General features: G+C 44.1%; 1 protein-coding gene across 1 annotated transcript in view; it reads left to right on the top strand.

Moving 5' to 3' along the window:
- INSRR (insulin receptor related receptor) overlaps window positions 1-22,700 on the top strand; it is a 449,037-nt gene that overhangs the window by 222,626 nt on the left and 203,711 nt on the right. Inside the window, exon 3 of the mRNA XM_069217860.1 lies at window positions 22,031-22,343. Within this exon, the coding sequence (XP_069073961.1) occupies window positions 22,031-22,343 (313 nt within the window). The remainder of the gene's footprint in view (window positions 1-22,030; window positions 22,344-22,700) is intronic.

Consider the following 22,700-nt stretch of genomic DNA (forward strand, 5'->3'; position numbering starts at 1 on the left):
ATGTTAGAGAGAGACAGAGGGAGGAATAGTATGTTATGTGCAATCATTTATGCACCACTTACACCCCACTGGAGTAGTAAATCACTTAAGTGAAGATTCCAGTCTATTTAAGTGTTGAGGTGTACTTGGTTAGATGATGGACTGAGTTGACAGAACCAAATAGTTGAGCTTTAGGTTGCTTTCTGAAGCTGTCAAAATAGATTGTTTTATTTACGTAAAGTTTTTGTTATGGTATACATTGATGTCCTAAATATTATAGAAAATAGCAGACTACTGCTGACTCCTACTTCAGAAAGGCTGATGGGTCACAGCAGTGCCATTTATATATTTTGTGGGGTGGGCTTGACACAAAGTGTGAGACCTTTTGCCATTGCATTATACATTTTGAGACCACTAACACTTACTTTTGGGGACATGCACGTATTTTTTTTCTTATCTAACTTTGATCCAGAGAAACAGAGAGAAAAACACAAAAAGATGAAAGAAGGAGGAAGAGAGAAAGAAGGGATGGGAAAAAGCCTGCAAGAGTGAGTTAAAGGAGCAGGGAGTGACTGGTGGTGGATTAAAGAGACAAGAGAGGTAATCAAGGCTACGTAGCTTTGATATTCAGCACACCGACCTTCGATGGTGGGGGCTTCCGAGTAAACCTGGCCTGGCACTCGTTCTTTCAGAAATGAAGCACTGAGTGTCACTGACTGTTGCCTTGTCCACCCATCTCCGAAGCCCTTGCCCCGTCCTTCTCCAAGTGAATAAATAAAATGAGAAAAGCTGCAGCACTGCAGGGACTATCAGCACTATTAAACAGAAGGACTGCACATCCCCAGATCCCACCTCATGTATGAGCATCCCCCAGGTCGTTTTACAAGGTTTAAGTTCAGACAAAAAAACTGCTGGCATAATCACCATAAAATTAATCCATAAAGGGGTCTTGATACTGGGCCGAATCGTCAGCACCCCATCCCGAAAATATCTTTAATATATGGCGCAATATGATTGTAGGAAAGTACCATCTTGCCTGGCATGTTACCCCCATTTTTCACTGTATATATGTTGTTTTAGTTGTATGTGTCACTGGGACCCTGGTAACCCAGGGCCCCAGTGCTCATAAGTGTGCCTGAATGTGTTACCTGTGTAGTGACTAACTGTCTCACTGAGGCTCTGCTAACCAGAACCTCAGTGGTTATGCTCTCTCATTTCTTTCCAAATTGTCACTGACAGGCTGGTGACCATTTTTACCAATTTACATTGGCTTACTGGAACACCCTTATAATTCCCTAGTATATGGTACTGAGGTACCCAGGGTATTGGGGTTCCAGGAGATCCCTATGGGCTGCAGCATTTCTTTTGCCACCCATAGGGAGCTCTGACAATTCTTACACAGGCCTGCCACTGCAGCCTGGGTGAAATAACGTCCACGTTATTTCACAGCCATTTTACACTGCACTTAAGTAACTTATAAGTCACCTATATGTCTAACCTTTACCTGGTAAAGGTTAGGTGCAAAGTTACTTAGTGTGAGGGCACCCTGGCACTAGCCAAGGTGCCCCCACATTGTTCAGAGCCAATTCCCTGAACTTTGTGAGTGCGGGGACACCATTACACGCGTGCACTACATATAGGTCAATACCTATATGTAGCTTCACAATGGTAACTCCGAATATGGCCATGTAACATGTCTATGATCATGGAATTGCCCCCTCTATGCCATCCTGGCATAGTTGGCACAATCCCATGATCCCAGTGGTCTGTAGCACAGACCCTGGTACTGCCAAACTGCCCTTCCTGGGGTTTCACTGCAGCTGCTGCTGCTGCCAACCCCTCAGACAGGCATCTGCCCTCCTGGGGTCCAGCCAGGCCTGGCCCAGGATGGCAGAACAAAGAACTTCCTCTGAGAGAGGGTGTGACACCCTCTCCCTTTGGAAAATGGTGTGAAGGCAGGGGAGGAGTAGCCTCCCCCAGCCTCTGGAAATGCTTTCTTGGGCACAGATGTGCCCAATTCTGCATAAGCCAGTCTACACCGGTTCAGGGACCCCTTAGCCCCTGCTCTGGCGCGAAACTGGACAAAGGAAAGGGGAGTGACCACTCCCCTGACCTGCACCTCCCCTGGGAGGTGTCCAGAGCTCCTCCAGTGTGCTCCAGACCTCTGCCATCTTGGAAACAGAGGTGCTGCTGGCACACTGGACTGCTCTGAGTGGCCAGTGCCACCAGGTGATGTCAGAGACTCCTGCTGATAGGCTCCTTCAGGTGTTAGTAGCCTATCCTCTCTCCTAGGTAGCCAAACCCTCTTTTCTGGCTATTTAGGGTCTCTGTCTCTGGGGAAACTTCAGATAACGAATGCATGAGCTCAGCCGAGTTCCTCTGCATCTCTCTCTTCACCTTCTGATAAGGAATCGACTGCTGACCACGCTGGAAGCCTGCAAACCTGCAACATAGTAGCAAAGACGACTACTGCAACTCTGTAACGCTGATCCTGCCGCCTTCTCGACTGTTTTCCTGCTTGTGCATGCTGTGGGGGTAGCCTGCCTCCTCTCTGCACCAGAAGCTCCAAAGAAATCTCCCGTGGGTCGACGGAATCTTCCCCCTGCAACCGCAGGCACCAAAAAGCTGCATTACCGGTCCCTTGGGTCTCCTCTCAGCACGACGAGCGAGGTCCCTCGAATCCAGTGACTCTGTTCAAGTGACCCCCACAGTCCAGTGACTCTTCAGTCCAAGTTTGGTGGAGGTAAGTCCTTGCCTCACCTCGCTGGGCTGCATTGCTGGGAACCGCGACTTTGCAGCTACTCCGGCCCTTGTGCACTTCCGGCGGAAATCCTTTGTGCACAGCCAAGCCTGGGTCCACGGCACTCTAACCTGCATTGCACGACTTTCTAAGTTGGTCTCCGGCGACGTGGAACTCCTTTGTGCAACTTCGGCGAGCACCGTTTCACGCATCCTTGTAGTGCCTGTGTCTGGCACTTCTCCGGGTGCTACCTGCTTCAGTGAGGGCTCTTTGTCTTGTTCGACGTCCCCTCTCTCTTCAGGTCCAATTTGCGACCTCCTGGTCCCTCCTGGGCCCCAGCAGCGTCCAAAAACGCCAAACGCACGATTTGCGTCTAGCAAGGCTTGTTGGCGTCCTTCCGGCGGGAAAACACTTCTGCACGACTCTCCAAGGCGAGAGGGATCCGTCCACCAAAGGGGAAGTCTCTAGCCCTTTTCGTTCCTGCAGAAACCTCAGCTTCTTCTGTCCAGTCGAAGCTTCTTTGCACCCGCAGCTGGCATTTCCTGGGCATCTGCCCATCTCCGACTTGCTTGTGACTTTTGGACTTGGTCCCCTTGTTCCACAGGTACCCTAGATTGGAAATCCACAGTTGTTGCATTGCTGGTTTGTGTCTTTCCTGCATTATTCCTCTAACACGACTCTTTTGTCCTTAGGGGAACTTTAGTGCACTTTGCACTCACTTTTCAGGGTCTTGGGGAGGGTTATTTTTCTAACTCTCACTATTTTCTAATAGTCCCAGCGACCCTCTACAAGGTCACATAGGTTTGGGGTCCATTCGTGGTTCGCATTCCACTTTTGGAGTATATGGTTTGTGTTGCCCCTATCCCTATGTTTCCCCATTGCATCCTATTGTAACTATACATTGTTTGCACTGTTTTCTAAGACTATACTGCATATTTTTGCTATTGTGTATATATATCTTGTGTATATTTCCTATCCTCTCACTGAGGGTACACTCTAAGATACTTTGGCATATTGTCATAAAAATAAAGTACCTTTATTTTTAGTATAACTGTGTATTGTGTTTTCTTATGATATTGTGCATATGACACTAGGTGGTACTGTAGTAGCTTCACACGTCTCCTAGTTCAGCCTAAGCTGCTCTGCTAAGCTACCATTATCTATCAGCCTAAGCTGCTAGACACCCTATACACTAATAAGGGATAACTGGGCCTGGTGCAAGGTGCAAGTACCCCTTGGTGCTCACTACAAGCCAGTCCAGCCTCCTACAATGATGATTTGATAAAGACTGCAATATGTTTGATATCTTTTTAAAAGTGGTACCTAGTAGAAATTTGTGCGTTAAAGCTAAGTTAGCCAGTAACATTAGGATTTTTCAGAAAACGTGTCAAATGGTGTTTGAAAAGCACCTAGTCCTGTAAAACGTATGAAAACTGAATATACCAATACACGCATTTATACAGCAGTTGTGTGTTCTTCCTCAAGGCACGTCTGGGGAAGCGTGTGACAAATGTTGGATTCTAGAAATATTTACTTAACAATCAATGATGATAATTGAGCGGGATTTCCATGTGGTCCTCAGCACATTGGTACAATGTTAGGAGTACTGATGCATGCTGCTTACAAAGGCACTGCCCCTCAGTTAGACTGCATTGCACTGACCATACATGGCTGCTACAGGAGGTACCTTAGTGGAACACTTGACAGGACTGGCAGTCTAGATAGGCATAGAGTGTTGGAGAGCAAAGCTCACGGAACAGTGGGCCTGCTCACACTGGTCACAGGCGCAAGAAATAGTCAGGCAGCCACTCAGCCATTGTTTAAGAGCCTTAGGCCCAGTGCTTAATTTGTGCGAGTGTTTGCAGGTAATGGGCACCAGGACTTATTTTTTATCATAAATTGATCCAGACCAACAGAGAGAAAAGCTTAGTTGTGGCTTAACCCACCTGCACTTATTTGTGGGACCTACACTTGGTCTTCCTCATCAAACGTTCGCTCAGAGCAAGAACAAGAAAAAAAACGGGGCAGGACAAAAGGGGAAGATAATGATGGAAAACCAGTGAGGAAGAAAGAAAATAGGCATGAGAAATAACTTGTTAAAGTGAGATAAAGGGACAGGTGTTGCCTATTGGTGGAAGAAAGAGGCATGGAGTGGAATGAAGAACACCCATCCTTGGTATACAGCACACACAAAATTCATAGCTTCTGTTGCAGGCTTCTGAGCAAACTTTTGGCCCAGGACATTTGTTTTACAAACTAACCACTGGCCTTCTCACAGTGCTATGAACCGAAAAGACCTATTCTGGAACTCACTGACTGAGGCAGTTGTTGGGGTTGTTTGGGCATGGATGAGGGGTTGATGCGAGTGAAAGTTGATATGTTTACCTTTGTATCTCCAGAATTAAGGTTAGGAAGTATTGCTGATGAGCAGCATTAGCTAGTGTTATGTCTACTTTCTGCTAAGAGCTGTTAAAAGGCATTGTTGTTTAGCTGGGAATTCGACTTGCTTGTGCTTATGACCATGGTCTGAGGGTCTGGTATCCAAGGTCGGTCGCAAATATTTTTACTGATTCCTTGGCTAAATTCCAGACATGGTTTTATGCAAATTATTAATTTTCAGATTGAAATCGTAATTTCTGCTTGTATAATCCAATTTTATTCTTTATGGAAAATGTATTTTTGTTTAAGACTCTCAAAATGTACCAGCCACCAGCAATTAAGTGGTGACAAAAACAATGCTTGCAGAAATGCATTTCTGATTTTAAAGCACCCTGCACACAAACTCCTAGGTAATTTGCATATATTTCATAGGGTTTGCAAGAACTGCCAATGGTTTGCAAAGAAAAACCAACGAAACCTTTCACTGCAGAAGACCTTAATTCACACTGTTTGAGAAGTTGTGAGAGAAACATTGCAATTTACATGATTGCAAAGTCTGAAAAAGTAAGATTTTCGCAGAACTACGGTGAATTGTGGAAAAGCCCAGAAAATAATTTGCCAATTTAGTTTTTTAACAGACTGGTGGTCATTACAACGCCAGGGCCAAAACAACGGGAGCACCGCCAACAGGCCGGCGGTTTTCCACCACAATGGCCCCGGCGGATGTAATCCACCAGCAGCGCTGCCCAGGGGATTACGAGTCCCCGACCGCCAGCCTTTTTCTGGCGGTCTGAACTGCCAAGAAAAGGCTGGCGGTACGGGGAGTCGTGGGGCCCCCTGACAGGGCCCCATGCGGCTTTTCACTGTCTGCTGTGCAGACAGTGAAAAGCGCGACGGGTGCAACTGCACCAGTCGCACGGCCGCAACACCGCCGCCTCCATTTGGAGCCGGCTCCCATGTTGCGGCCCACATCCCCGCTGGGCCGGCGGGTGGAAACTTGGTTTCCGCCCGCCGGTCCAGCGGGGATGTCCAAATGGGCACCGCGGGAGTGCGGCCGCATTGGTGGCTGAACAGTGGTTACAGCTTGGTGGGCTGCGGTAGCCGCCCACCAATGTTGCAATGAGGCCCAATATGTTTAACAGCCCCAGTAGTTTCTTCACCTACTCAGCTGACTTTTTCTGGAGTATTTTTCCACAGTAACTTTTTGCTGCAGAATGTTCCCCAAGTTCACTTTTTAGGTCAAGCGCGCAGTCGCTTTTCAACCTGTTGTAAGTATTCTGTGGGCTTTTAACCACACCCATCACGTTCACTCATTTGTGGGTTTGCCTTTCAAAAATTCCTTTGTCATTGGAAATTGCTTTACGTTTGTCCTGCCTGCGGGCCGTTTTGTTACCGCCTTGCAGACTGACCCTGTAACATGGATTATTGCACGAATGCCGATATACTTCAGCGTGAGCAAACTATTTTTTTATTTTGTCCCTCCCCTTCGTCCTCCAAGGCGGCCATGGCCCTCACAGAGTGAACTCCATCGGCGGTATTCAAGCGCTGGTCACATTATTCACACTTTTATCTAATAAAAGTAATTTCTTTTAACTCACTCCTTTATGACCCATATCTTTCACAAAAACACTTGTAATTGATAAATGCTTTACATAAAAAAAAAAACAGAAGTCCTCGAAGCGGCTCTTCAAACAGCGGGAGAGCCGATTCTACAATACTCACTGCACTCGGGAACCTCGCAGGCCATTACCTTTAGTCAGCATTTTTGCCCATACTCAGCCTGTGGTGGTCCTAGGCCAATGGGACGACCAACAAAACTTTCACAACAATGTGCTCTTTCTGACTACATCACCTCTGGGTCCCCACACTAGGAGGAGGGTTATTCTGACCCAGGGCCTCGGTACTGACCGCCGCAGACAGGGTGGTCCGACCGCCCCATTCTGACCGTGGCGGAGCCGCCACAATCCAACTGCCGACACTGCCAGGCTGTAGCCAGCCTGCAGCCCGGCGGTCCCTGCAGTTGTAATCCGCAAGCAAGCAGCACTGCCCTGGAGATTACGAGTCCCCTTCGGCCAGCCTTTCCATAGCAGTTAACACTGCCATGGAAAGGCTGGTGGAATGGAGGTGTGGGGGCCCCCCATGCACAGCCCCATCTCACATTTCACTGCTCGAATTACGGACAGTGAAATGCGCGTAAGGTGCTGCTGCATTCTATGCACCACAACATTGCCGCCAGCTCGGTTATGAGCTGGCGTCAATGTTGTGGTGTGTGTTCCGCTGGGCCAGCGGGCAAAAACACTGTTTTCACCCACTGGCCCAACGGAACACTCCTAATAATGCAGGCAAAAGACCTCCATTAATGGAGGTCTTTTGCCTGCAGCGGCTTTCCTGTGAAAGGAATGCGAAGTCGGAATGACCACCTAGGTTATTGGGGACCCCAAAATAATAAGCCCTCACACCATTCAGTGTATGTTTAAGCTTTCTTATGGCTGGAACTTTTGTCTTACAGCTGGGAGTAGTTTGTGTTTTACGGGTCATGTTTGTAATATCATTGCAGTAGGCCTGTTAGCTCAGAAAATGTGTAAGGCACTATGCCCTCTAGGGGCAAAATGTAGGGTTACTCTGCATTACTTTCTGCCATTTTCTTTTCATGGAGTTATGCCGTCTAGGGGCTAACTATAGGGTTACATGACCATGTTTCATACAAATTCTATTTTCAGTGTGGTGTCCTCCAGGGGCTGTTCTAAGCATTGCAGTCGACATATCAACACAGTACAATATTCACGGCACGGAAACCCGCCCCATATTGCTTTGCAGGCCATTAATTTTAGAAAAGAGTTTGCTCATAACTCAGCCTTTGGTGGTCCTAGGACAATGGGACCACCTTCAAAACTTTCATCACAATGTGCTCTTTCAGCTTACATCATCTGTGGGTCCCCACACTAGGTCATTGGGGACCCCAAAATAATAACCCTTAAAACCATTGAGTGTCTTTTAAGCTCTCTCATGGTTGTTACTTTTATTTTACAGTTGGGAGTAGTTTGTGTTTTAAAGGCCTTGTTTGTAATATCATTGCAGTAGGCCTGCTAGCCCCAGAAATGTATAATGCACTATGCCCTCTTGGGGCTAATTATATGATCACATTGCATTACTTTCTGACATTTTCTTTTCATGTGTTATGGGCTCTAGGGGCTAACTATATGGTTACATGACCATGGGCCACATGTAAGTAGGTTCAGATTTGCGACTCACAAATTGCGAGTCAGGGCGACTCGCAATTTGTGAGTCGCAAATCTGAATGTAGGATGGTGTCCTTGACACCATTTGCGATTCGCAAGGGGGTTGCAAATGCCCACCTCATGAATATTCATGAGGTAGGTCGCAATTTGCGACCCCCTTGGGAATGGCAGCCCTCACAGGGATGGTGGCCTGTTGGAGACAGCAGACTGCCATGTCTGTGACTGCTTCTCAATAAAGCAGCTTTTTTCATTTTGTAATGCAGCCCATTTTCCTTAAAGGAAAACGAGATGCATTACAAAAAATGAAACGTTTTCGTTTAATTTTCACCGAGCAGGCAGTGGTCCGTAGGACCACTGCCTGCCCTGAAAAAATTTCTACAGTCACAATCACAACGGGGAAGGGGTCCCATGGGGACCCCTTCCCTTTTGCAAATGGGTTAGCACCCATTTGAAATGGGTGCAAACTGCGATTGTTTTGCGACCACGTTCGTGGTCACAAAACAATCCTACATTGCCCTGCGCGTCGCAATTAGGAAGGGAACACCCCTTCCTAATTGCGAGTCGCAAACCCATTTTGCGATTCGGTTACCAGGTTACCGAATCACAAAATGGGTTTGTGCATCGCAATGTGCTGTTTCCGGTCCAGGGAGGACCTGGCTTGGCAGTTCGGGCTGAACTGTTCCCATGAGGAACTGGGTCAAGATTGATTTGCATATGGATGGGTCCAAACTGGGGTGGCGTGGTGAGCAAAAAAACGATGGATGAAACCCAGATCTTTGTGACTAGGGTTAAATGTTTGCATTGTTCAGCATTCCGTCCATCATCTGTTCTTTTTGCATTTGTCGCCCCAAGTGGGAAGGGTATGCCCAGACGTGGGTCCTGTGCTCACTGCGCTACTGGATTCAAGCTAGCCTAGCTGATGAAGGGTGATACCCTGAAACCAGTCCTAGGATGCTTGTTTCGGGTCCAGAGAGGGCCTGGCTTGCCAGTTCAGGCTGGACTGTTCCCATGAGGAACAGGGTCAAGACTGATTTGCATATGGCTGGGTCCAAACTGGGGTGGCGTGGTGAGCAAAAACAACGATTAATTAAACCAAGATCTTTGTGACTGGGGTGAATGTTTGCCTTGTTCAGCATTCTGTCCATCATCTGTTCTTTTTGAATTAGTTATGTGCACGGCCATTGGAATTATGTGGTAGGAAAATACAAAATTATGAGGCAGGGTTGACCAATTTATGTGGCAAGAAAGGTCCATTTATGATTTCACAATGCCAATAGCTCTAACTCAAGCAAATGTGAAACCTTTTGCATTGCAAATGCTTGTTTGCCATGTAAAACCACCAACTGCACACACACCAAGAAACACAACTGTTCTTGGTATTCTATATCACTGTTTACGACATTTTACAGTTGTGCACCACAGCATATACATTAATCTCTGACATAAGGAGTTTTACAGATTTTTTTTTACCATACTTAGAACCCAATACTCATAATAGTGACTTATCTTCATGAATTCCCTATTCACTCCTTGACTTCTTTTTGCAGCTGTTATCTTATCGGCAACTGAGAGCTTGATTGCGTCCGTAATATGACTTAATTTTCTAATGAAGAGTCTTGAAATTCTCCACAATTATTAGGGTGAAACATCTGTTAATTCTAAAAATAATAGTCTGTAATAAAGCATACTTTCTTGTGAAAACAGGCATGTTTCATTATTGTTCTCAATAACATAAGTGATTTTGAATTTGTATATGTATTTATTTATATATATGTGTGTGTATATCATCCAAGAGTAAGGGGTATCTCTATGGGTAAGTTGTACAGGCTGAAGGGTATTCCTCAAGAGTAATAATATTGCACCTAGGAATGACCCACTTTATACCTGTTTTGGCACTCAGATTTTAATTAAGGTCATAATCATTCTCTATTAATTTATATCTTACTTTAGCTCTGCACTGTGCCTATGTATCACTGAGAATACTGTCATTAAACAATTTTAAAGAGACTTCAAATTGCATACTTAGTGCCTAAAGGCCATTCTTTTTCAAATACCAAAATGTGGTAATCTCCCATGGTTCTAAGTACACTTACAAGACACTTATTCAATATACCTCAGACCAACTCTTCCCTATTCTTATATTCTCGTTGTCATGCTTTATATACAATTTCTGTGAGGCTGTGACTGCTCTTTAAATAGATACACATCTTGAAGACGCAGAGTGAGTTCAAGGATGTATACTGACTTGAGCAAAGAGAAAGTTTGTTACCGCCTTCCCCAATAAGGTGGTCATATAATATACTTTTGTGAATATTTATAGGCCTGGCCAAAAGTTTATTTATGCCAGAGTAATTTCATTAATCACATATTACTGTTGTGAATTGAAACTTGAGAATTACCCGATTATGCCAGCTTGAGTAATTAAGAGTAATTTGAGACTAAAATCCTATAGCAGAAGCACAGGAACAACAAACTAAGAGAGTGAGTGGCTGCTGGCTTCTGCTCTTCATACCGTGTAGCACTTAGTGCTATTTTTGTAATGAAAAATTTATCTTATGGATGTGAGGGTGGGTTTTACATTAATAATACAGCGTTAAATGCTGGATTATGCTTCTCACATAAATACGAGTAACTACATTAGAGAGAATTATGCCATTTATACCCACCCCTAGGTATGTATAACTCCCTACATATAATGCTCTGGGAACAGCCTAGAATTGTCTTAGTGTAGAATCAACTAATTCAGATGTTCAAATCTAAATTAAGAAGAATTTCTCTCCTTTGGAAAAATGGCCATTAGATTGTAAGATATTCTGAAACTTTTTAACAGATTGTCTTATAACTTCTGTTTAGGACACTTTCCAGGAATTGCTCTTATATAGCTATTAAGATAGCATTTGCTTTTAATTTGAACACAATCGGATTTTTTCAGAATGGAATGAGCAGACCCTACCAATCAGGATAGAGGAGACCTTCCTTAAAATGTAAATGCTGCTCAGAACCTTTTTCTGCAAGACTTTGTGATCTGGTTGGGGGGGGGGGGAGTACTGTGCTTTACAAACATTCGTTTTTTTTTCTTTGTAGCAAATCCTAGATTATTATTTATTTATGTATTTAAACATTTACTACAGAGCACTATGGGGGTCATTCTGACCTTGGCGGACGGCGGAGGCCGTCCGCCAAGGTACCGCCGTCAGAACACCGCACCGTGGTCGAAAGACCGCGGCGGTGATTCTGACATTTGCCCTGGGCTGGCGGGCGGCTGCCAAAAGACCGCCCGCCAGCCCAGGGCAAATCAACCTTCCCACTAGGATGCCGGCTCAGAATTGAGCCGGCGGAGTGGGAAGGTGCGACAGGTGCAGTTGCACCCGTCGCGTATTTCAGTGTCTGCTGGGCAGACACTGAAATACTTTTTGGGGCCCTTTCCTTTATACATAGCTTTATTCGGTTACTTTCAACCATAAAAGCAAAACAACCACTGATTAAAAGATAAGTAAAAATTAAGTTAAAAAGGAAATAAGAGGAGTAAAAAAGAACATCCTTTACGGCCTTAAAACACATAAAAACCAAACACCTAATCTCCTACTGACTGTCATTTAAATTAATCATGGGGTTTTGTTCCAGTCTAGGTGTGTGGTTAAGATTTGATGACTAAAACATTCCATTGTCAATTTTTCATGTTGTCCTTATTTTTGAAGTAAGTTCCGCATCAGCAACTTTCCCCAAGCGATTAATACGTACATGCCAGGCAGCTGTAATGTACTTACTAACCGCACAGGGCAAGGGGGGGGAACTTTCCCTCATCAGAATTCTTAAGGCAACAATACAATGTCTTACCCCCATATTTCTACACACTGGCCGTAACCACTTTCGACGCGCAATCAAATAGGCAGGACATAAAAACATAAAATGTACAATGGATTCTGGATTATGGGTACAGCTCGGACAAAAATCAGATCTTGTAGTTGCACTCCACTTGCTGCCATATGATTTGAGAGGCAGACAACCATATCTGAACTGGATATATAAACTTTTACTTAATGGGTCAAGAATTATATCCATAAAAGATTCAAAAGACGGATACCATTTAAAATCAAAAAATTGTGAGGTCAATCTGCCGTGAGTAGAGCACAGCAGATAGTTTTCCCTGACATAAGTCCAGTATACAGTTTTCAAATGATTCTTCTGCTCCTTCCTTATACTTTCTGGATGACTCCATAGCTCACTAAGACCCAATTTGTGAAACCATTTAGAGATGTGATTAAACCAGGGAATGGTGAGTACATTTGGTCTATCCAAGATGTCTTGGATAGACTCCTTGTATGTAGATAACTCAGGGGTGGACCAAACACGGACCCAAAAAAGCAGAGGTCGTAGGGCAACTACATCTGTGATGCGTGAAAGGCCAAGGTCCCAAAACAATGGCAGCAGTGGGGTACTGCGAGGGCAGGCCAAAGTAGACCTCACGAAATTGTTTTCCCCCACTGCAAGCCTGCCAGTGTTTGAGGACCCCCAAATTTCTGCCCCATAGACCGCAGCACTTTGTGCCTTTGCTCTATAAATTTTAATAATTGGAGTAATCACTCTCTCAGAAGTAGACTTATGAAAACGAAGAATGGCTCCAGATGACTGTACCAGGCGAGCCAAACTTTTGTCAATTTGGGCCCCCCAATGCAGATTGTTGCTAATTCTCACCCCCAAGTAATCTATAGAGCTTACCAAACCTAGGGGCGTTCCATTGTAAAATATTGAATATCTCTTAGTGGGGCCACAACCCAAAGTCATAAGTTTAGTTTTTCTATGGTTAAGTTCCAGACCATAGTCGCCGCAAAACGAACTGAACTTGTCCATGAGTACCTGGAGGCCCATAGGGGTTCTGGAGATCAAGAGAGAATCATCGGCAAATAACAAAATTGGAATTTTATGGTGATTCAAAGATGGGGCATCATTTTGACAATTGGACACGACTTGCACCACCTCATTGATGAACAGTGTAAATAGCGTTGGGGCAAGAACGCAACCCTGGCGCACTCCTCTCTTGATGTCTATTTTGTCTGTGAGTTCCCCCTGATTGCCCCATCTTACTTGTGCAAATGTTTTTTCATGTAATCTTTGGATTAAATGCACTAAGTTCCCTGGGATACCAATTTTGTACAATACTTCCCACAGTTTCTCTCTTGGGACAAGATCAAATGCAGATCTTAAGTCTACGAAAGCCACATAGAGTTTTTGCTTAGATAAGGTGACATACTTCCAGAACAGTAATGACAGCCTGAAAACTTGGTCCATAGTATTAGTTTTGGGCCGAAACCCAGCCTGTAAGGGAGATAAAATTTGCTGGTCTTGAATCCAATCAGTAAGCCTCTCTAAGACTTGTTTGGCAAACGTCTTCTGAAGGATATCAATAAGGCTAATTGGTCGATAATTTACAGGCAACCCTGTATCACCCTTTTTATAGATCGGTATTATTTCAGCACCATGCCAAGACTCTGGAATAGGGCTGCCAGCTGCTATGGCATTAGACAACAAATTGATATACCATGCCCATATCTTAGGTTCTGATTTGAACAAATCCCCTGGAATCTTATCCGGGCCAGGGGCTTTTGCTGGCCTCAGAGAATCAATAGCAGCTGTGGTTTCAGCTAAGGTAAAAACAATTCTCTCAGATGAGATCTTATTAGCAGCCCAACACTCGACATGTGCAGGGTCCTCCAGAGCTTGCTGTACAGGCAAAGCATAGATTTCAGAAAAGTAGGACACCCATCTTTCGGGCTGTATATGCAACCCAATATCATCCTTACCCCTTTTCGAACTGGAGGTCAACAACCGCCAAAAAGAGCTATCATCTTTACTTTGGACTGCTGCAAGCAGTTTCTGCCATGTCTCATTCTCCCAGTCTCTTTTGGCTCGCTTCAGGGCATTAGCATACCTACAACGAGCCTCTTTAATAGCCGCATGCGTAGAATTTTTAACAGCCTCTTTTAAGGTGGATCTTGCTTGCGCACAATCCTGATTATACCAGTCCCTGCGAAGGGTGTCAACGGGTCTCGATTTAAAGGAAGTTTCCTTATAGAAGATACCCTGAAGGGAATCGACCATCTTAGTGTGGATCGCCATAATAGGAATATCCGAGGATTCTTGATCTTCGTAATCTACAAAGAGTTTTAAAAAAGATGAATAAATTTCCCCAATCAAGTACGGGTTACATTCAACCTTTGGCCAGCAGACCCTAGAGCGTCTATGGTTCAAATGAGGGAATGGAACATTAGTAATCCTTAAGTGCTGGACTCTTAAAAATGCATGATTAGTCAATACAAGACACAAAGGATTATGATCACTATCCAAGCGAGGTAAAATTTCCATATCAAGTGAACTTGACCATAGCCTAATGTCCAAAAGAATGTAATCAATAGTACTAAAGGAAAGCCCTCGCTTGAAAGTAATGGCTCGATCTGAGTCAGATTTAGTGCGGCCATTGCATTCTCTCAGGCCATAGTTCAGGCAAAGGGAAGACATCTGGAATGCAACACAGGAAACAGGCGAAAGTACCATTTCTTTAGATTGGGGAATACCCCAATGTTCGTCCTCCTCAGTAGTCAGATTGCTAATGGAGTTGTCCAACACAAAAGAGCAATTAAAATCACCTGCTATAATCAGAAAAACTGAAGGGTCCAAAACGACTATGTAGTCCGTCAACTGGGAAAGAACAATTGATTCAGACCCACGGGGAACAGATCTAGCATAAATATTCAGAACTATCATTTTAAAGCCAGGACGGAATGTAAGTTGCACACCCAGCAGATCAAAGGAGTTAAACTTTATCACAGAGTGATCACATTCTAACTTATTGTTCAGTAAAATCATTAAACCTCCTATCTGTCTTCCAAATCCACCAGAGGCGGGTTGGGCAGCAGAGAAATAGGTTGTAAAGCCTTGTAAGGATAACTGTTCTTTAGTCCATGTCTCCTGGAAGAGACAGATATCTTGTTTGTTTACAAGGCTTACCCATTCCGGGTCATCCAGCTTTTGCTTGATTCCAGCTACATTCCAGGACATGATGTTAATTTTAGGAGGTGGAGATATTGACTTTGTTCTCATAGGTAGGGCAGGAGTCGAAATCCCTATAAATTGACACACATCATTTACTGTTTTTGGAAGCACTGTACAGGGGGCAGACAGTCAGTCCAATTCAGAGAGTGAGGGGGAAGGGTTCTCATATTTAGAAGTAACAGAATTAACTGGGGAGAGCGGCCATGAACAGGATGGCGGTAGGGGGTGTCAGAATCCCCATGGCACGCTCCGCCGCCATGGAGGATTCAGACGGGCAGCGGAAAGTCGGCGGTACACCGCCGACTTTCCGTTTCTGGCCGCGGCTGAACCGCCGCGGTCAGAATGCCCAGCGGTGCACCGCCAGCCTGTTGGCGGTGCTACCGCCGACCTCCGCCATGGCGGTAATTACCGCCATGGTCAGAATGACCCCCTATGTCTTGTAAGACCTTTGTGCGTGGTGCATGCAAACCAAGGTTACACATAACATAAAAAAATCATCTCATTTCGGAGAGTAACACACATTCAACAGAATAAAGATGTAAATACCACGGGTAGGGGAGCTTCAGATTGTGAACATGTACTCTTCACGATCTACCACAGCAGTGGCAAGTGCAATGCAACCTTATCATTTGGTCACATTTTAAAGAGTTGGTGGCTACATTTGAGGTGATTGGGAAAGATCTCATAGACTACTCTTTAGACGAAAGCTCTGGTACTGTGCTAGTAGTCTAAACACTGTACTCATATTAGCAGTCTCTGTTTTATTGATCTCTTATTTGTGGGTCCAAATGTAATTTAAAGAATGAAGTCATGAAAGAATGTCAACTTCTATGAAATTAGATAATTTGGAAAGTGAAAACGAATTAATAAGGCAAGAAGATGTTTGGCATTCTCCTCTGAAGGACATAGCATGCTTTTAGAGAAGAACAAAGCAACAAGCTGGAACCCATAAATGTTGATTTATTTTGTTTTTCTTTTCTGTGTGACAACATAAGCCCATCATCTTGGCAGCTTCCACACAATGTTTACAGCCCAAACATCCTAGGATTACATGTAAAACTCAAAGTGGAACATTTGCTCCCTTAGGGTTTCCAAGTGTTCCACAGGTCTGCACATTGTGTTGGCTACACACCAGCTTCCTCCTTCGGCCCTTTGAATTTATTTTACTTCAGACTTGGACACTTTGTTCACTGTTTCAGCCATTCCTCACTGATGAGGCACCTCAAAGCAGAAACAAGTCTTGTATGGAAGGTGTGGCCTAGCAGTTGAGATGCGATTGCTCCTGCTGAGGTAGGGAGACACTGATTTCAATATGCTTTGTGCCTCTTTTGTTAAAATGGATTAGCTGCATAATAATGGAATGTTCCCCTAGAGCATCAAAGTGATACCTACAGCAGTAAAAATTCATTCAAGCATTTCCTTAATGTTTTAGTTATCTCAATAGAAACCACGCCTATTTTCAAAGAAGCTTAAAAATTAGCATTACATCTCAGTTCCTTCCACTTCAAGTAATATTGATCCCTTTGACTAGTGCAGGTTGGAGAGAATCACACCATTTATTCATTCCAGTTTAGAAGCAGCGCACATGCAATTATTCTTTATACTAGACCATCTTCCACTCAACCATCAGAAAGCCTAACATACAAATTAATAAATATAAAAATACAAGTATATTTTTATGCTTGAGTAGGCTATCTCTGTGCTGATATCCACTGAATTGTCTGTGGTCCCAACTTGACTAGTATAGACCATCAGAGACACAAAACAAGGTAACAGAGCCCCCCTTGAATAATGTGACAGGAGACCATACAATGTCACATGGGCTCCCTGCTCCATAGATATAGAAAGTAGGGGTGGGAGGCCAGCTCTTCTTCGGTGGCGGAGCTAACAGAGTTTTTGGCACACTGCGCTCTGCTTGGAGAGCAGCCCTGCCAGCGTATCGGAACTCACGCGTTTGCACTGCAGCCCAGTTATGCTCTGCACAGTGCAAGCGCAGACTGTCTGCGCTTGCGCTGGGCAGCTCATAACTTGGCTGCAGTGCACACTCACTCACCCGACGTCAAAGTAGCTGCTCGCCGGCAGCTCCATAATGGATTCTGGGCACATGGGGCAGAGGGAGACAGAGAGCCAGGCTGCGGTGCTGGCAATGAGGACTCTTGGGAGAACCCAGGTAAGTCTTTGCTTTTGCTAATGTGCACACTGGTGCACAGGAGGCCAGAAATGGCAGCTTTCGCTGCCTACGGCCCTGGCCTAAATTTGGGCCAGGGCCGTAGGCAGCAAAAGCTGCAGTTTCAGGCCTCTTGTGCACCGGCCTGCTCTGTGTGCAGTACAGGCCGGTGCACAAAAGGCCGGAAGCTGCAGCTTTCACTGCCTACGACACTCTCCTGAATGCACCTGATCTCGGAAGTGTTAAGAAGGGTCAGGCCCCAGGACCGACCCTGCTTAGTGTTTCTGAGATCAGGCGCATTTGGGAGAGGGTGCCACTACTCTGCATACGGAACTCCGCCTCCGTGGAATTCCACAGTGTCTTATCAACTCTGCGAAATTCCACGGAGTGGAGTTCCTTCAACTACGCCTAGGCCTAAAAGGCTTTATGACCTGTGGGGGCTGACTGAGGGTGGGGTCCTCATGCCACACAGAGGTATACTTTTCATCCCTGCAGAACCTGATGTGATTTGAGACATTACTTGGGGACTGTTGTTCATATATGACCACTTCTTTGTGGTTCTTTCAGATAGGGAACATTCATAATTGCATAATTTAGTTCTTTTAATTTACATGATTTTTTTTTATAATGATGGTAATCTCACTCTAGCTCTTCCTAGGCTTATACTCACCTTCCTCCGCACACAGGTGCACATTCTGAAAAGTTTTAGCTCTTAGCTACCTGACTTGAAAATAGGTTTATTTGTTTATTTTAAGGAAGGCTGAAAGGCATAGACAAAACATGTACACTAGGAAAACAGCAAAACACTTTAATGTTCCCAATCAGAATCACCTCTCTGTGAATTTGACTGTCCTGTTTCTGAGATGATTCATGATTGTTTTCTATTTTTCAGTCTTGTGTGGTGTCGTTGAAGCTGAGGCTACCTTTCTGTTTTTCTTATGTAGTCAAAGGATATCATTTATACAGTGTCCAAAGAAATCTCTCTGCTTCTTTCTAGGCTTAACCCATTAATACCTAAGTTACAGATTACAAACTGCAACATTAGTTTGCCCTGGATCACTTGGACTGTAAGTTCCTAACTGTTTAATACCTACTTTTTTCTACTCTCAACAATGATTATGATACTTCTAAGGTTCCAGATTCCATGGAAGGCTTTTCATTATATGAAGCATTTTACGTCTCTCCCGATTGTCAACTTAGTCAAATCAGTAAGGCTGATCTGCTGCCTTCCTTGTAGTTGGTGGGAGCGTAGTCTAATTTACTAAAGCAAAGGTGATGTAGTTAATCATATTATCTTATCTTCAATAATTTTCTTTAGTATGACTGCACTGATAGTTCTGCAGTTAAAAAATATGGAGTTCTATTTTCTGGAAGAAATCCATAGGCTCTGAGAAAGAATAAAATTTTGTTGAACTACATTTATAAAAACATCCGTGTCTCATTGGCCAGTGGAAGTGATACACTGTGTTTTAGCGGGATTTAGTTTTAGATGATTTTTAAACATTAAGTTGACAACTGCCCAAGGCATTCAGTAAAACCAGCTCTCTTGATTCTGATGGTGCTTTTCAGTTTATAAATAAGGGTCCCCCTTCCCGTCCAGCCCCAGCAAAAACCTTATTAGGGAAAACCTTTTTTATGGAAGTTTGAGCCTTGTCCAAGGCTGAGAAAGTTGCAAAGAACTTCCCTAGCTCTTTAACAAAAGGATCCCCCAAAATATTGCCTTGGGCAATTGCCCATGCCTCTGAAGTAACTAATTCCCAGAGTTAAGGGTCTATTTTTCTAAGGAGCGATCTTCTGCGTTCTACTGCCAGGGCGCAGTTCGCATTTCCAAGGAGGCAAATGGCCCTTTGTGCCTAGCCAGCTACAATGTCCACCGATAATGGAGGGCCGGTGTGCCTTGCCTGGTCTGCTAGTTGTATAATCTGAGTGAGAGGTCCAACCACGTCTAGGAGTTTATCCTGACAACCCCTCCAAGACCTATCAATCCCCTTTTTTGGGTCTTTAATCTATTTGCTGAAAAAGGTATATAATTTTGGGTCACTGTCAGCAGTGACGGCTACCTTGACGGGAAGGGAAGGTCTGGGAAATTCTGCCGTAAGTTTAGCCCTTAATTCTTTTTCCAGATGCTGGCAAATCTTATTGGCGACATAAGGTTCAGGAACCCATTCCGAGTATCTGGGGTGGTAAACTTCTGATGGATTAAACATATCAGATTCTTCCTCTAGAGAATCAGGGGAAACAGAACTATGATGCCAAGGTCTATTTATCGCATATTCCTCGTCAGAGGAATGTTCAGCATCCGATACACCCTCCCCTCCAAGGGGGACCCCAAAGAAAGGGTCTGCTTTTTGTGAGACAATGTTGCTCGTTTACCCGGGGTGATCTTCTCCCTGTAGGGCAGATGTTTAAGCGTGCACACACTCTTATGGAAGGTCTCTGTGAGCTTATCAAAACCTTCCAGGTGCCCCGCGTCACACTTAGTGGCCTTATTTCTCCTGATTTAAGACCACTAGGGCACGGTTTAGATTGCGTGTGGTCGCTAAAACTCCCTGGAATACTCTTAGCGAGCGTGGCAACCTGTTCCTGAATAGGCGCTAGCGTATTCGCAGTGGCGATAGAAAGCAATTGATTCACCTCTGGAGGAAGACGTTGAGGAGGCCACTCCTGTTGGCATCCAGAAAGGATGAATTTTCATTACTACTATTATGGTTCATTATGAGGGTGGAAGCACAAAGAAAATTATTTTGATTAAAATATTAGAATATATTTTATACTTTTTTTATTAGAATATTATTAGAATGTGGAAAATATTCGTATATATGAATAACTCTCTTGCTGGTGCACCTAAATAAAATATAGAAAGTAATTTATAGAATCAATGAAAAACACTACTAGGTTGTGCTATTTCTTTAAATATACACCAACCGATGTATCGAGCAAGGGTTGGTTCAGGGATATTGAAGCGTCTGACAGGAATTTGAAGAATTTTCTGTCAGGTTTCCCCCAAAACGAGTGCAGCAGTCAGCTGGAGCGCTCCCAGGAAGCTGCCTCAGGCACTGCTGACGCACCTGACAGGTCAGCGCGTGGCACATAAGCGTCCTTGTCAGACCTGTGAACAAAATAATAAACAAGCACTTGGGTAGAAGCCTACTCTGCAGATAGAGTAAAAACAATATTATCGTTTATAAAAAGTATTAATAGTAAAGCATTTCAGTTATAAGGAAAGTCAGAAAGTGGATTTCTCTTAACTGACGAGCAGTGAAGAAAGACAGAACAGGAAGTGATGTCATATGCTTATTTATGTTGGTCTGGACTCTGATTGGACTGTGTTTGGACTCTAATACCCAGAGCCCCATGGGACATGTAGTATTTCATAGAGTTTTTCTCTTTATTTCTTTAAATCTGCTGTATTAATAAAGTGAAGAAAGTTATGCATAATCCTCTCCTCGCGGTCCTGACATAGAATCTACTTTTGATGGAACAAGCCAGGAGGTGAAAGTTAGGTCGAGCATTTTCAACCATATAGAATTATGAGAACAAAGAGCGGATCCGTCCTCGCTAGTTTTATGTGATCCTTGAACGGGAGAGATTTAAGTATGAGGTCAAGGCATCAGAAGACCTGTTCATTGTTGATATTCTACTGCAGAGGTGCTTAAGAGCTAAGACAATTGAGGAGAGGCCTGATTTATAGATATTTGTGTGACCAAACGAAGAGGGAGCAGAAGGCGATTGAGCATAAATCCCATAATGAAAAGTGAAAATTATCTGATGGAGTATTTATGGTATACTGCAATTATCTTTTAGTGTTTCAGGACAGGAGTAAATTCTCATTTTATATCTGAAAAGCTAGGAAACAGAAGGATGCTAATAGGACATAAGAAGAGAGATGTACTACAAAGAGGTGTGTAATCTGATGATCTGTAAGTAGATCTCTCTCTCTCAAGCATTATATATTGATAAGTTTAATTACTTTTAATGGTTGATCACCCATAGATCAAGTTGATGTTACCTAAGTATTGGCATTCACTGATTATAAAAGGGGCTACTCCTGAGAACAGGTATGACTGCAGTACCTCAGAGACAGGAGTGGAAGGGCACTAAAAATTTAAATTACAGCGCAATACCTAGACATTTTATGAGACCAAGTCGGGTATTAAAAATTCAGGTTGGGTTGCCTTGCCAATGATGGAGGAGTTAGACCCATCACCTTCCTAGGCAGCTTCTTAGGGCTCCTGTTAGTGGTCCTGGAAGACTTGTGCCTGGTCAAAGAGGAAGGTAAAGGAAAATTGCATAAAGTCACCTTCTAGGCTCACAGTGTTCCAAAACCAGATTACCATTTCTGCGCCCCATGAGCACTCCACTAACCATTTCTACTGTGGTACAGTTCAGTTTTACTTCTTTCTCTCTAGGTCAGTCAGCCTTTATGTTGCCATTCAGTTTTATATATATAATATTTTCCTTCTTGTTCTTCCACAGTATGTAATTGCGGCCATGGGATTGCCTGCACCAACAATGGGGAGTGCTGTCATCACGAATGCTTGGGGGGCTGCAGTCAGCCAATGGACAGTGGTGCCTGTGTCACTTGCCGCCACTTCTTCTTCAATGGACGTTGCCTCCAGTCATGCCCAGCAAAGACATACGAGTATGAGGGATGGCGGTGCGTGACTCCAGAGTACTGTGCCAGTCTACGCAAGGTGACGGAGAACCCCCGTGATTCCTCCAAGTTTGTTATCTTTCAGGGCAAATGCCTATCTGAATGCCCATCTGGATACACCAGAAATGAAAGCAGGTAAGGGGGAACAACCTCAGTCTAATATGTAAATAATGGCTTATATTAGACACCTAACCGCCACCTTGAGTGCAACCAAGCCATTCTAATGTTCAAGCTCGTGGCAGGCTATGATCTGTTCTGCATCGACAGGAAGTCATTACCATTGTACACCCCAGATATAAAACAAACCCCAGCAGTATTTCCGAACACTCTGAAGCTAAACGTGTGATTTTTCATGAGAGTTGAATGCTGGCTGCGTGGGCCCCCATCATGCATCTATTACTTCCCAAAGTTCCATTGCTCAAAGACAATGATCTTATGCCCAAACGTGAGTTTCATAATAAGATGTAATTCTTCATAGCAAAGTTTAATACC

Source organism: Pleurodeles waltl, chromosome 12, assembly GCF_031143425.1.
Source record: "Pleurodeles waltl isolate 20211129_DDA chromosome 12, aPleWal1.hap1.20221129, whole genome shotgun sequence".
In the NCBI taxonomy this organism is placed as follows: domain Eukaryota; kingdom Metazoa; phylum Chordata; class Amphibia; order Caudata; family Salamandridae; genus Pleurodeles; species Pleurodeles waltl.